General features: G+C 50.0%; 1 protein-coding gene across 2 annotated transcripts; it reads right to left on the reverse strand.

The window, feature by feature from the left end:
* On the reverse strand, positions 1-14,322 carry mtmr11 (myotubularin related protein 11). Of its 2 annotated transcripts, XM_041239028.1 has the most exons (17): positions 13,359-14,322; positions 10,593-10,662; positions 8,246-8,379; positions 7,774-7,846; positions 6,350-6,483; positions 5,785-5,869; positions 5,155-5,302; positions 4,960-5,047; positions 4,739-4,827; positions 4,387-4,511; positions 3,985-4,063; positions 3,433-3,503; positions 3,045-3,217; positions 2,645-2,815; positions 2,311-2,526; positions 1,354-1,632; positions 1-724 (listed from the first exon to the last, which is right to left on the reverse strand). In XM_041239028.1, exons 1-17 carry the CDS (start codon positions 13,413-13,415, stop codon positions 455-457), a joined length of 2,262 nt encoding a protein of 753 aa, XP_041094962.1. In that variant the 5' UTR covers positions 13,416-14,322; the 3' UTR covers positions 1-454. The 2 variants fall into 2 exon arrangements, with proteins under 2 accessions (XP_041094962.1, XP_041094963.1); XM_041239029.1 differs by lacking the exons at positions 5,785-5,869; positions 6,350-6,483 and having other exon boundaries at positions 13,359-14,319.
* Positions 14,323-15,148: the final 826 nt, after the last annotated feature.

A 15,148-nucleotide genomic window follows, 5' to 3' on the forward strand; every position in this document is an offset into this window, starting at 1 on the left:
TTTTGTTTGTTTTTTTAATTTTGCTCATTTGAGAGCTCCCTGCAGCTGTGGTCACAAGTTTTGCCTCCCCTTGAAATTTTAGGATTGAGGAACAAGATAACATTATTCAGCAGGTTTTCATTCGACTTTATGACGCTAAACTAGTTCACTCTCTATTTGGGGAAGATGCAAAACTTTTGGCCAGAGCTGTACACGATGCATCCTAATAGAGGTCTGTGATACAAGACCACGGCATAAAGAACTACAGCTCCCACAATCCCTCGCAGTTGCTGCAGACGCAGAGGCATGCTGGGAGCTGTAGTCATATCCAGCAAAACAAGTTCATTCTACAGGGTGATGCAAACCTTTTGTCCAGAGCTGTCACTATTGGAAGTATAAGATTTATTGAATTCTCGTGCTTTGGCTTCAAACAGGACCCAGTCTTATGGCAGCTTCACACCCAGCAGCGCTGTGCTCAGGGTGGGAGTTTGGGGTGTTTCTGCCCCTTGGTGGGGGTTTCTGTGGAGCGCAGCTCCGAACTGCTGCCTGTCCCTCCGTTGCCATCGAACAGGAAGTTGCGGTTTGTGGTCTCCTGCCTGGGCTTCTGATTGGTCCCCCGGCTCTCAACCCTCTTGCCATTGCCGTGGCAATCCAGCCCGTTCGCCAATGCCAGCCTGCCTCGCAGATGCTCCACCTCGCTGGCCAGGAAGTCAACGTGCAGGTGGGAGGAAGATGGGGGTGGGACCTGGCAGGAGCAACACAGCCAATCATGAGCACTCTACCGAGAGAGCGACAAATCAGAAAGAGCTTATTTTCAATATACAGCACATTGAATATACTGCAGAGGTTAGAGAAGAGGGGGCTGGTTACCCCAGGAGGCTCATTCCCAGCTCAGCCACTGACTCGCTGTGTGTGTGTGTGTGTGTGAGTGTGTGTGTGTGTGTGTGTGTGTGTGTGTGTGTGTCTGTATGTGTGTGTGTGTGTGTGTGTGTGTGTGTGTGTGTGTGTGTGTGTGTGTGTGTGTGTGTGTGTGTGTGTGTGTGTGTGTGTGTGTGTGTGTGTGTGTGTGTGTGTGTGTGTGTGTGTGTGTGTGTGTGTGTGTGTGTGTGTGTGTGTGTGTGTGTGTGTGTGTGTGTGTGTGTGAGACCCTGAGCGAGTCGCTTCACCTCCTTGTGCTCCGTCCTTCAGATGAGATGTAAAACAAACGAGGTCCTATTGGAAGAGACTCTGCAGCAGCAGCAGCAGTTGTTGATGATGCAGAGTTCACCCTCCTAGTCTCTGTGAGTCTCTTTGGATAAAAGCGTCTGCTGAATGACTCATTCATTATAGCTCAGGCCCCCTCTCCCCCCGGTGTGTGACTCTGTCTTGTTGTACCTGTGTTTGCAGCGCCCCCCGCAGGTAGCAGCCCCTCCACACGCGCAGGCAGGGCCCCAGGAGGATGGGCAGCAGGGGCCCTCGGGGTCCCAGAGGCTGGCCCTTGAGAGCTCGCTCCAGCCGAAGCAGCCTGTCACAGGAGGGGGCCCGCCGATGACTCTTCCAGCCGGAACCCGCTCCTCCAGCATTCCTCCAGGGCAGGAGGTGATGGGCCGGGCCCAGGCTTCCCTTGGAGAACAGATAGACCAGGCCTGATCCACTTCCACTGCAGTTACTGAGCTGCAGAGAGAGAGAGAGAGAGAGAGAGAGAGAGAGAGAGAGAGAGAGAGAGAGAGAGAGAGAGAGAGAGAGAGAGAGAGAGAGAGGGAGAGAACTCGAGAAAGGACTGGAAACTCACACTAACCCTGCTGCTGCTGCTGCTGCACCCAGTCCTGGGGTTCAGAGCTCCCCTCAATGAAGTCTATTAGAGAATATTGCAATGATCAGGAGCCAGGAGTTTGAGCAGGGTTAGAAACTCACACTAGCCCTGCTGCTGCTGCTGCTGCACCCAGTCCTGGGGTTCAGAGCTCCCCTCAATGAAGTCTATTATTATTAATATTGCAATGATCAGGAGCCAGGAGTTTGAGCAGGGTTAGAAACTCACACTAGCCCTGCTGCTGCTGCTGCACCCAGTCCTGGGGTTCAGAGCTCCCCTCAATGAAGTCTATTATTATTAATATTGCAATGATCAGGAGCCAGGAGTTTGAGCAGGGTTAGAAACTCACACTAGCCCTGCTGCTGCTGCTGCTGCACCCAGTCCTGGGGTTCAGAACTCCCATTGTTCAGTTATATTATTGAAAGGTGACTGAACCTGCACAGAGTTTTCTAAGTGGGGTCTAACGAGAGCATTGTATAATCTCCGCATGACTTCTCTAGACTTCTAAGAAGTAACTTCACTTCAACATCCATCTCTCTTGCCTTGCGGGCGGGTGGCGTTTCTGCATTCCCGTTTGGGACAGTCCCGGGAGACAGGGGGGCGTTGGAAGGTTTTCGGAAGCTGTCCCGCCTCTCCGGGGTGCAGTGCAGGGCCCAGTCCCAAACCGGGGGGAAAGAGGGCCCCCCCGAACCGGGAGCCAGACCCCCGTTCACCAGCTCCTGCCAACCATTCACTGGAGTGTAGCTCTGAGAGAGATGCTGAGAGGAGAGAGCGAGAGAGAGGACTGTACACTGGCCAACAAACTAACTAGAAAAAAAAAAAAAAAACAGTCCTGCTGCAGTGTTAACAGCATTCTGTCTCCCCCCGGTGGCTCACCTGGGCATTGCGGCCCCGCTCGCGCTGGCAGTTGAACAGGAAGGTGCTGTAGAGAGGCAGGTGGGCTCGGTCGTGCAGGGTCAGCAGAAACACCTCCGTGATCTCAAACTGACAGGGGAACTGCTGAAGGAGCTGCCACACACAGTCCAGGAAAAGCAGGAACACGGGAGACTGGAGAGAGAGACAGAGAGACAGAGAGAGAAACATAAAAGTAGCTGCAAATCACATTCTCATTTGACTGTTTTTCGCTCACAGTCCCAACTCCTGATCATGTCAACAGCATACTGAACTGAAGGAAGCTCCATTCAAGGAGAAACAAATGAACTTCCACAGTGTATATATATATATATATTACAGCCCTTGCTGGCAGAATTCCCTCTCCCGCAGCCTGCTGTCTCACCTCCTCCTTGTCCCACTCCCTGGTATAGTTATTCCGGTGAAGGAACCGGAAGCCGGCGGAGACCCACTCCTTCTGAATCAGGTTCTGGAAGCCCGGCAGGGTCCGGCAGTGCGGGTCAGACATGATCTGGACCAGACTGGAGACAACGCAGTTCAAATCTCGGTCTTCAGCCTCTGAGAAAGAGGGGCAGGGAAGGGTTTAGGGGGTTAATCTATGCCAGGTCCGAGATCAACCAGTTAGGATCACAGTGAGTTATATCTACAGTGAGCAGTGCAGTAGTGCAAGGATAGCGCATCAGCCGAGGATCCAGGACCGCGGTGCTGAGGGCAGGCGAGTCCAGAGCAGAGCAGGAGGAGAGGAGCAGGATCAACAATATAACAGTCCTTACCCTGCAGCATTACAGTAAGATTCCCTTCTGCTAAGAGACAGGAGACCTCTGCAGATTTTCTGAGACAAGACCTGGAAGACAGAGCGAGCGATACCTGGAGTGTCAGAACTCAGAGAACAGGGTCGTCAAAAAACACACACGAGAGAGAGAGATACCTGGAGTGTCAGAACTCAGAGAACAGGGTCGTCAAAAAACACACACGAGAGAGAGAGAGAGAGAGAGAGAGAGAGAGAGAGAGAGAGAGAGAGAGAGGGAGAGAGAGAAAGAAGCTGGTCAGCCCCTCAGAGCTTCATCCAGCTCCGAGCAGCCGAATGATCTCAGAACTTCGTCAAGTCGGGTCGTAAAGGATCCCAGTGATTCAGCACCAGCAACATGGCTATGTCAGCATTGGTCGCCCTTGGCAGCCCTTGGCAGCCCTTGGCAACCCTTGGCAACCCTTGGAAATCCAAGGGTTGCCAAGGAAATCCAGCCTGATGCATGAACAGGCAACATAACAATCAGCCCCCCCCCTCCCTGCTGGGTCCCTATCCCCCCGCCCTCCCCAAACCCTACCTGACATGATCCAGCCAGCGAGTCATCTCCAGAGAGGACAGCCACTTCTCATCCAGCACTGACACCAACGCAGGAATATCTGACGAGGAAAACAGCGGACAGGAAATCCGTTACCCACGTCACACCAGGAGTGGAACTGATCGCTGTATTGATTAGACTAAACCCTCCAAGTGGGAACATGTGGCTTGCAAGCTGGTTTCAGGAGACCACCCCCCCCACCCCCTGGGGAGACCTAGTTTGAGGTTTGCTGTATCAAACCCCCGAGTCTCCCTGCCTGGTGTGCAGCGCAGCGTCCTGAAACCTACAGTCTCCTGAAACCAAGCTGCAAGCTGCAGAGCAGTGGCTTCGCGTTCCCTCGGCTTGCTTTGTGGACGAGGGCGTTTCCCAGCCCGCTGTTCCTACCTCCCAGGCACAGGGTTCGGAGACGGGAGTGTGCAGCCTGGATCTCGGAGAGGGGTGGCATGTCCTCCCCCACCTCCACAATCACACACTGGGAGTGACGCCCAAACAGCAGAGTCTCCAGGTTCCTGAGAAACACGACAGAGAGAGAGAGAGAGAGAGAGAGAGAGAGAGAGAGAGAGAGAGAGAGAGGGAGGGGGGGGGGGGGGGGGGGGGAACACACTGATCTTTAGTATAATACAGAATCATTGCAGTACCACTGTCTGTCTGTCTGTCTTTCTGTATGGTCCATTTTCATCTCCCTCTCTCTCTCTCTCTCTCTCTCTCTCTCTCTCTCTCTCTCAGAGTCTCTCACCGGGCGTCGTGTTTCTCATGGTAGATGTTGCTCTGGAAGCTGGCGGCTCGGAGGAGGTCACTGCCCTCTGGGTGGCGCCAGCACCAGCGCTGGTAAAAACAACAACAACACAGATCAACAATCACACAAGCGCCGCTCGAACCCGTGCCTCTACTGAACATCATCACTGTCATCACTAGTGTTATTATTATTATTGGTAACGAGTCAGTCAGCAGACTTACCGGAATGCGCCCCTCAGTGAAGTGGGCGAACGCCCTCTTCAGCTCCGTGTCCAGCATCCTCTGAGGAACCACACTGAATCTGGGGAGGCTGCAAAAATCAGAAGAGACGCCTCAGACCAGAGCCACAATCAACCGCCGCTGCCCTGCCTTTACTTCACTTTGAAACGAAGAGCAAAACCATCGGCCCGCACGTACCTCGTCGCCATTTCAAAACGTTCGTTCACCGAGCTCACTCTCCAGCCAGTGGCCCCAGTCCGTGCCAGCTCCCTCTCCCAGTCCTGCAGCCCTTCAAACCAGTTCATCTGGGGGTCGCTGCCTCGATTACTGAGATACTGTTTGATCTCTGTGCAAAGAAACAGCCGGTCAAGGGGGTGGCACAGCACAGCACATCAAAATGCACTCGCCTCTAACCCCTAACACAGGCGTGACCTGCTCCCTCCCTGCTCCCTTTCTCTCCCTGAGAGAAAGGGGCTCCCTCCCTCGCCCCCCTGAGAGAAAGGGGCTCCCTCCCTCACCCCCTTGAGAGAAAAGGGGCTCCCTCACATATCCCGTACCTCCATACCTATAGACGTCCCTAGACTCTGATCCTCACAGTTAACTCTGCCTAGCCTTTATTCACTTTCACCACAACCAGATTTTCTAGATAGAAAAAGGTAGAAATTGCAGCGTGGCATTCAAAGCACCTCAACCCAGACAGACAGACAGAGACACAGAGAGAGAGAGAGAGAGAGAGACAGACAAACAGGAGAAGGACACACAGAGAGACAGACAGACAGACACAATGCATTCCTCCCCCACCCCACCCCTCCTCGGTTCAGCACTCACCCACACTGCCCAGCGCTGACCTCTGGAAGGAGGAGAGGGAAGCTGGGACAGAGGGCTGGTACACCCTGGCGATGGCACTCGTTATCTGAGACAGAGAACACAGCCTCTTATTGATCGGCACACTGGGCACTGTGCTGGTTTCCGAGATATAGCCAGCTGGGACTGGATACGCGTGTGTGTGTGTTTGTTTTTATTACTTTTTTGTTTGGCGGCACGTCGACCGACCGGAATCTGAACATCGAAAAGTTATTTAGAAAATAAAAACTCCATTTAAAAACCAAATAAATAAACACGAATAAAACCGAAACAGACATTCATAAAATAAAATAAATTAGAATCAATTTAAATATTACATTCGAATGTGTAGATTTAAAAAAAAAAGACATTTAAAAAATGATTAAAACAAAATTAAAAAACATAAAATGAATACAATTTAAAAAAATTTAAAAGGTTTTTTTTTTTTCAAATAAAAAAAAAAAATAAAAAAAAAATAAATCATTTTTTGTTTGTTTGTTTGTTTGTTGTGTTTAATTTTAGCGAGCCCCCCCCCCGCGGTGCTGCTCACCTCGGCCCCCCCGGAAACACTCTTCCCAAAGTGATACTTCAGCACTCGCAGGTCCCGACAGAACAGAACCAGCTCCTCGGGGTGGAACCGGAGCGACGAGCGGGCCGACAGAACCTTCCATCGGGGCGGGCTCACTGCGAGAGAGGAGGACCGTCACTGCCGGGAAACTTTATCAGGACCGGCACCCTGCCACTGTCTCCTCTGCACAATCAGCTAAACGCCTCCTTCAACCAGCGACTGCCCATCTGTCTACAGCAGGGCTCTCCGGCCCTGGTCCTGGACAGCCCAGTCCAGCAGGATTTCTAGGGGTCTTCACATTATCACTGGCTAAAGAGCTGGAACATCTGGACTAATTAAGGCAATAATTGGTTCAATTAGTAGCTTTCCAGGACCAGGGTTGGAGACCCCTGATCTACAGGGCTGGGAATGAGGCTCCCGCTGATCCAGTCCTGCTTTCACTAGGAGTTTAATAATGAGACTCCCGCTGCACAGCAGTGTGATCCAGTCCTTTCACTAGGAGTTTTTCAGACTAAGGATCCAGTCCTGCTTTCACTAGGAGTTTAATAATCAGACTCCCGCTGCACAGCAGTGTGATCCAGTCCTGCTTTCACTAGGAGTTTAATAATGAGACTCCCGCTGCACAGCAGTGTGATCCAGTCCTGCTTTCACTAGGAGTTTAATAATCAGACTCCCGCTGCACAGCAGTGTGATCCAGTCCTGCTTTCACTAGGAGTTTAATAATCAGACTCCCGCTGCACAGCAGTGTGATCCAGTCCTGCTTTCACTAGGAGTTTAATAATCAGACTCCCGCTGCACAGCAGTGTGATCCAGTCCTGCTTTCACTAGGAGTTTAATAATCAGACTCCCGCTGCACAGCAGTGTGATCCAGTCCTGCTTTCACTAGGAGTTTAATAATCAGACTCCCGCTGCACAGCAGTGTGATCCAGTCCTGCTTTCACTGCACAGCAGTGTGATCCAGTTTAATAATAATGAGACTCCCGCTGCACAGCAGTGTGATCCAGTCCTGCTTTCACTAGGAGTTTAATAATCAGACTCCCGCTGCACAGCAGTGTGATCCAGTCCTGGTTTCACTAGGAGTTTAATAATCAGACTCCCGCTGCACAGCAGTGTGATCCAGTCCTGCTTTCACTAGGAGTTTAATAATGAGACTCCCGCTGCACAGCAGTGTGATCCAGTCCTGCTTTCACTAGGAGTTTAATAATGAGACTCCCGCTGCACAGCAGTGTGATCCAGTCCTGCTTTCACTAGGAGTTTAATAATCAGACTCCCGCTGCACAGCAGTGTGATCCAGTCCGGCTTTCACTATGCTACTCTTAAGAATGAGGGCGCGACGAGAACATCAGCTCAGCCCCACAAAAACGCATTAACTTGAAGTTACCTGTTTCTCGCTGCTTCTGACCCACCTGCCACAACTCTCTCAATGGAAGCCAGAGCGACATCATGCTCCCCCAAAAACGCAGGAACTGAACCCCTGTCCTGCACAAGGAGGATACAAAACATGACTATTATTATTATTATTATTATTATTATTATATTATTTAGCAGATGCTTTTATCCAAAGTGTCTTGCAGAGACCAGGGGGTTGAACTCTGCATCATCAACAACTGCTGCTGCTGCTGCAGAGTCTCTTCCAATAGGACCTCGTTTGTTTCACGTCTCGTCCGAAGGACGGAGCACAAGGAGGTGAAGCGACTCGCTCAGGGTCTCACACACACACACACACACACACACACACACACACACACACACACACACAGGGAGTCAGTGGCTGAGCTGGGATTTGATATCAAGCCCCTTTCTCTAAGCGCTTCTTGAAGGCAATTCCGAGAGAGCACGAGCAGAATCTGAACGGCCGGTGACAGCGAACGAACCCACCTCCGTCCTGGCCACGCCCTCCTCGGGGACAAACGCCACCCTGAAGGTGGTGCACAAGAGGGCGCCGGTGAGCGAGCTTCCTCCTCCAGCACAGAGCTTCCTGACGGGCTGCGTGCGCTGGAGAACGCACTCCCCTGGAAACAGAGAGAGAAGACAGGGAATTCATGACAAAGAAAAAGATACAGAATGTATTCATAACGCGCATTCGAATTTTACTGTGGGCTTCACTGCGGTCTGGCCAAAGTCACTTCAAGTAACAGAAACTCAGAGGCAAGAACTGTAATATATTGTGGTAGAGCAGGGGGAGAGGAAAGAGGGGAAATGTAGTCCAGGGGGGTTTAGTAGAGGACTACATTCCCCAGAATGCCTCAGGGCTATTATGCCAATAACGAGGTGCACTGGTTTGTAATTTAGGCAGGTGGCGCTAAGCAAGGAAACCTTTTTTTTTTTTTTTTTTTTTTTTTTTTTTTTTTTGGGTGAAGTCCTGGAGGTAGCCTGTGGGGGACAGATCTGGGGGAAAAAGGCATTCTGGGGGGGTGTAGTCCTGCTTCCTTTATCCTTTGTGCATTGCCATCTGTCCGTGGAGTCAGACAAAAGACCTGACTGAGCTAGGCCCCGTTTCCAAGGAGACGGAGCTCTCGATTACCCACGGCGACAGGGGCGAGGGGGGGCGAGGGGGGGAGGCCACTGTGAGCATGACTCAAGCGGATTTTGTTTTGCAATCGTAAAAACGCGACAGGCTGACAAGCAGAGGTGTTGTGTACTTTTAAGAAGACGTGGTAAAAGTTTAGCAAATGTAAAAACACAATTTAAAAAAAAATAATAATAAAATATAAATAAAAGGGGGCAGGTTATGTTGCCAGCTGTGTGGCAGTCCAGCTGCTCAGGACTGTGGAACACTGCAGTGAATTCCTTGTTAAAATCAGTTCCCAGACGCTTAAAAACACCTGCGTGAAGGGAAAGTGTATCTGAAAACAAACAGTGAAATCTGCTAATGAGATCTGAGAGAGAGAGAGAGAGAGAGAGAGAGAAAGAGAGAGATAGAGGGAGGGGCAAGACCTCAGTATCCTGTCGAGTTGGCTACTGACAAGGGTCGCTCCTCCAGAAAGAGACCCCCTCCCTAGGGGTGGCCTCAAGTTTTATATCGAGCCCTTGTAAGGAGACTGCACCAATTCTTACAGCCGTCGAGCGACGGCCGCTCCCTCGACAGGGTCAGAGAGGGTACCTGCAGTCCACCAAGAAAACTCGGTGACACTCACGGGGGACCATGCAAAGGTTGTGCACTTATTGTGCCAGCTGTGTCATACACCTCTAAAACAAAACGGTGGAACACTGTCCGAATTCCGTGTCCAGCCCAGGACACATGAAAATTCTTAGGCACGCTGAAAAACCTGCATGAAGGGAAAGTGTATGTCACAGTGACATCTGTTCACATTTTTCACACTCACATCTGAAAACAAACAGAGAAATCTGCTAATGAGATTGAGAGAGAGCACCTCACAGCACACAGAGAGAGGAGAGAGAGGAGAGAGAGACAGAGCGGTCACACACAGCTCACTCACAGCACACACACACACACACACACACACAGGTCAGAGAGAGAGAGAGGAGGGCACCACACACACTCACACACACACACCCAGGAGAGAGTACACACACACACACACACACACACACACACACACACACACACACAAAGACCACAGTTCGATCGATCCACACCACATGCGCCGGTCAGTCAGTCCAGGGAGCCTCTCTCTCACACACACACACCCACACACACACACACACACACACACACACACACACACAGGTCAGCCCAGGAGAGAGCGGTCACACAGCACCACACAGCTCTCACACACACACACACACACACACACACACAGGTCAGCCCCAGGACCACACAGCTCTCTCACACACACACACACACACACACACACACACACACTGGTCAGCCCAGGAGGTGTCGGATCGTCTCTCACACCTCACAGCTCTCTCTCTCGCCCAGTGGGTGCACACACATCCCACCTCACAGCGCCCACACACCACACACCAGTCGGACACTCTGTCTCGCCCCACCAGAGTGCGACCTGTCACACAAGGACGCCCAAGCAAGAACCACACAGCACCTCAGTCTGGTGCCTCTCACGCTCAGCGGTCACACAGCACCACACACACACACACACACACACAGGGCTGTCTGACCTTGCAGTAGCACAAAGCACACCACACATGCACGCCACACACACGCTGACCCCCACACCCCGGGCTCGAATCAAAGGTAATCAGTCCCACCCCGAAGGGGGAGGCCGGTATTCTGCAGGTCTGTTGTTTTGTTAGAACTCACCCGGGAGGCACTTGAAATCGGCCGTCTCTCCGCCTCGCAGGGCCGTGCTGCTGAAGTTCAGGGGCTTGTCCTGGAGAGAGAGAGAGGGGGGGGGGGTGTCAGGTATCACAGCTGCTAAAGTTCAACGCAAACGCAGTTTGATGCGTCTGTGATGTCATCACTGTTAACCCTTCCTCTCCTTCGCAAAGCCCTTTCTATCTGTATTTATTTTCAAGCCATTTCTTTTGTATTATCTATTTTGCACCTCTCTCTCTCTCTCTCTCTCTCTCTCTCTCTCTCTTGTATCTGTCTGTCTGCTTTCTTTCTCTCACTCCACTTTCTTTCTGGTTTTACTTTCACTGTTTGCTTCAGCTCTCTCTTTGTTTACTTTTGTCTTTCTGTCTGTCCTCTTTCGTTCATTCGCTCTTGACTGTTTCCTTTTCCTTTCTCTTTCTTTCTGGTTTTACTCTCTTTCTCTCTCACATTGTTCCCTTTCTTTCCGTTTTCTTTTGAACTCTCTCTTCCCTCACTACTTTGTCTGTCTTATTTTCTCCAGTCTCCTCTCTCCCCTTTCTCTCAGGGGGGTGAGGGAGTGAGGGAGGGAGCAGTTCAGTCTCTGTGCCTCAAGCCTGCCCTGGACTGGAGGGAGCACCCTTTCTCTCAGGGGGGGTGAGGGAGGGAGGGAGCAGTTCAGTCTCTGTGCCTCAAGCCTGCCCTGGACTGGAGGGAGCACCCTTTCTCTCAGGGGGGTGAGGGAGGGAGGGAGGGAGCAGTTCAGTCTCTGTGCCTCAAGCCTGCCCTGGACTGGAGGGAGCCCCCTTTCTCTCAGGGGGGTGAGGGAGTGAGGGAGGGAGCAGTTCAGTCTCTGTGCCTCAAGCCTGCCCTGGACTGGAGGGAGCACCCTTTCTCTCAGGGGGTGAGGGAGGAGGGAGGGAGCAGTTCAGTCTCTGTGCCTCAAGCCTGCCCTGGACTGGAGGGAGCACCCTTTCTCTCAGGGGGGGTGAGGGAGCAGTTCAGTCTCCGTGACTCAAGCCTGCCTCATGGTGTATTTTATTAGGGTTTTAAACGAGGTCCTATTGGAAGAGACTCTGCAGCAGCAGCAGTTGTGACTCAAGCCTGTCTCATGGTGTATGGATAAAAGGGTCTTTAAACGAGGTCCTATTGGAATAATAATAATAATAATAATAATAATAATAATAATAATAATATCTACAAAAAAATTTCCGCAGCAGAGGGATTATAAATCTGTTCAGGGTAGATAGCAGAGGCTTGATTGACGATTTTAAAATACTAGCCGACTTGAACAGCAGGGCAGAAACCAGGACCACACAGCAGAGAGAGTGGTGAGGGGATGGGAATGAGACTCCCGCTGCACAGCAGTGTGATCCAGTCCTGCTTTCACTAGGAGTTTAATAAATCAGACACACCTGAGCTTGTTAGCTAGACACACTGGGGCTGATCAAGCTGCTAGTGAAACCTGGACTGGATCACACTGCTGTGCAGTAGGAGTCTGATTCCCATCCCTTTAAAACCCATCTAGGAAGAAAAAAAAAAAGCACTCTCTAAAAATAGACATAAAAAAAAAAAAAGTTATATTTTGCATGCGTTTCCATGGAGACCACCACAAGGTTATTATGTATAACTGGAACTCCGTGAGCAGGCTCAAGTGATAAACACAGACGGCAGACCTCTGACTACTGCTTTCCCTCTGGAGCAAACAAACGAACAGACCCAGTTACCCTGGCCTGTTTAGAGACTGCCCCTTAGACAGGGGAAACACCCCCCAACCAAGCTCCCATCGCCACCCCGCCATCGAAGTGTGACGGGTCTGCTGCCCTGACCGTTTCGACTGGCCCGGGCTGGGAGCAGGAAGATGCATCTTTTCTATAATGCAGAGCTGTGGAGGAACGGGCCGGTGACACGGTAGGATGTGTGACATATGGCAGGTGAGTGGCATGCCTTCTCTTTCAGTGTGTGTGTGTCTGTTTCAGTGTGTTTGTGTCTGGTTCAGTGTGTGTGTGTCTCTCTGTGTGTCAGTGTTTCAGTGTGTGTGACTGTATGTGTGACTGTGTTTCAATGTCTCAGTGTCTAGGTGTCTGTGTTTCAGTGTGTGTGTGTGTGTGTGTGTGTGTGTGTGTGTGTGTTTGTGTCAGTGTGTGTCTCTCTGTGTGTCAGTGTTTCAGTGTGTGTGTGACCGTGTTTCAATGCCTCAGTGTCTAGGTGTCTGTGTTTCAGTGTCTGTGTCTCTGTTTCAGTGTCTGTGTTTCAGTATGTGCGTGATTGTGTTTCTCAGTGTGTGTGCAACTCTGAGCTTGGCTCATTTAACTAAACCAACCTTTGCGCTAGTTAATAAAATACCGCGTCTAATCTTTGAACCCGTGTGCTCAGCGTTATAGACTTCATCAATGTGTAACAATGCAGTTAGAGATTGCAAACCATTCTCTGCAAGACGCAACATTGCGTTCAACTCAATTCAGCACTGTGCGTGCGTGCGTGTACCGGACTACCATATTCTGCAAAACAAACACAAAACTCATAACAGGAGCAGCAAAGCAACGGGACCTATATATCTAGAATTAAATAATAGTACAGTTAATGCCGCGCATAAAATACAAAAGAACCCAGTCGATTGATCTGGTATTTGTTAATTTCATGAGGTATTATTGTTATTTTATACCGCACATGTTCATGTAACCTGCCTTAGCGAGGTCCTGTGGCAATTTATCGTTACAGAGACTCGGACTATATAAACATTTTGGTGCAATTGTAATATTCAAAAGGGCTTACCTTGAAGTCGGGGACAACTTGCTTAATTTTGAATGAGGTTTTGGATCCCGTTAACATTTTCGATTTTTATTTATTTATTTATTTTAATGCTCCATCTTAATTTTTTTCGGGGCGATTTACAAAATAAATAAATAAAAATAACAAAACTAAGAATGTCGAGCCCAGTTTAAATAGCTTCCCATCCCGATCGCTCCAGAAAAAAACTCCATTCGTTAGCGACTGACTTATAAAAGACAATCGGTTTAATTTGTATATCTATATTTTTCTTTTTTCGCTCCCACCCCCCCCAAAAAAAAAAACTTTACAAGGCAAAGCTGTCTGTAGATCCCGGGCTACCCTGGAGACGCACGCACGCACAAGCCGTGCCGTCTTTTTGGGTGATATTGCTTGCGTGAAAAAGAAAAGAGATGAATGTCGAAGGCATTTCGGCGACGACTCCTCTGAAACCCCGGGTTTATGACAGGACGGTGTGAAGTTCGGGTTTTATCTGTTGGGTTTTTTCCACCTCCGGAGTCGATTTGTTTACGCGCTCGCCATAATGAAACCGAATGCGCTGGTCCGACGCTGCAGACCGACTCACAGCTCTCCTCCTCTCTCTCTCTCCCTCCCTCTCTTCTTCTTCTTCTCCCTCTCCCTCTCTCTCTCCGTTTCTTAAAGGGACAGCACCACCCTCCTCGCTCGTATTATTATTATTGTATTGCTGACAGATGGGATAAGCTTGGGTTAGGGGAGGTCTCTATTGCGCACACACACACACAGCTCCCTCCTCTCTCCTCGTCGGTCGCCTGGCCCCACATCCAATCCCTCTCCTCCGGGAAGTCTTTATAGATATCCAAGTGTAAACGTTTTTTTTTTCTTCTTCTTCTTCTTCTTTACATATCAACAGAAATCTCTGTTTTTTCAAAAACACCCTTTATAGCTTTCTCTAAGTAGGCTAATGGAATTTACTGTACATATGCCCCTGACAATAGCAGAAGCTAAAATTAACACGTTTCCACACTTAAAAGTTTGAAATAACGTGTCCTTATTATTATTATTATTATTATTATTATTATTATTATTAACAGGCTAATATAAAATGCATGCTCCTAAGAAGTTCCAGTGGTGATTATGAAATATTTAGATGGCCCATATACCGGTCTAACCGGAATCTTTATCCCAGTATAATCAGACCCTATAGAAACGGAGCGAGTCCGGTAATAGCAGCGGAGTAACGGGCGGAACTGGCGGGACCGCATTCTAGCATTCCTGATTATAGAAGCGAGCTCTGCCGTTAATGCACTCGCTGCAGACCGGCCGGCATTGCCTTGGCGCTGCTTGTAAAACCAGAGTCGCGACACGCCCTGTCCCACAGCTGTACCGAACAAGGGGGACCAAAGCAACTGAAACAGTGCCACAGGATAATTGCAGAGTTTGTCGAGTTGACTACAGCGAGGAGGGGGAAGATTATATGCGTGGAAAACCGTGCCGTTAGATAGTCATTGCGTGGGATAATCCGAACAATTCTTTCGTGTTCACTTCATCGGTTAATACACACAACCGGCAGGCTGGGTAAATTATTACACACACACACACACGCAAAGACACACACACACACACACACACTCTCTCTCTCTCTCTCACACACTCTCTCTCTCTACACACACACACACACACTCTCACACACACACTCTCACTCTCACACACACACACACACTCTCTCACACACACTCTCTCTCTCTCTCTCTCTCACACACACACACACACACACACACACACACACACACACACACACACACACACACACACAC

The sequence above is a fragment of the Polyodon spathula genome, chromosome 51, assembly GCF_017654505.1.
Source record: "Polyodon spathula isolate WHYD16114869_AA chromosome 51, ASM1765450v1, whole genome shotgun sequence".
Classification (NCBI taxonomy): domain Eukaryota; kingdom Metazoa; phylum Chordata; class Actinopteri; order Acipenseriformes; family Polyodontidae; genus Polyodon; species Polyodon spathula.

What these genes read in the sequence shown, in the direction of transcription:
- mtmr11 (XM_041239028.1), bottom strand. Translation starts at nt 13,415, where the DNA reads ATGTTAACGGGATCCAAAACCTCATTCAAAATTAAGCAAGTTGTCCCC. An exon ending in AGGGCGTGGCCAGGACGGAG is followed by an intron (nt 7,847 to 8,245) that starts GTGGGTTCGTTC and finishes CTCCTTGTGCAG; the next exon opens with GACAGGGGTTCAGTTCCTGC. An exon ending in CCGAACCCTGTGCCTGGGAG is followed by an intron (nt 4,064 to 4,386) that starts GTAGGAACAGCG and finishes TTTCCTCGTCAG; the next exon opens with ATATTCCTGCGTTGGTGTCA.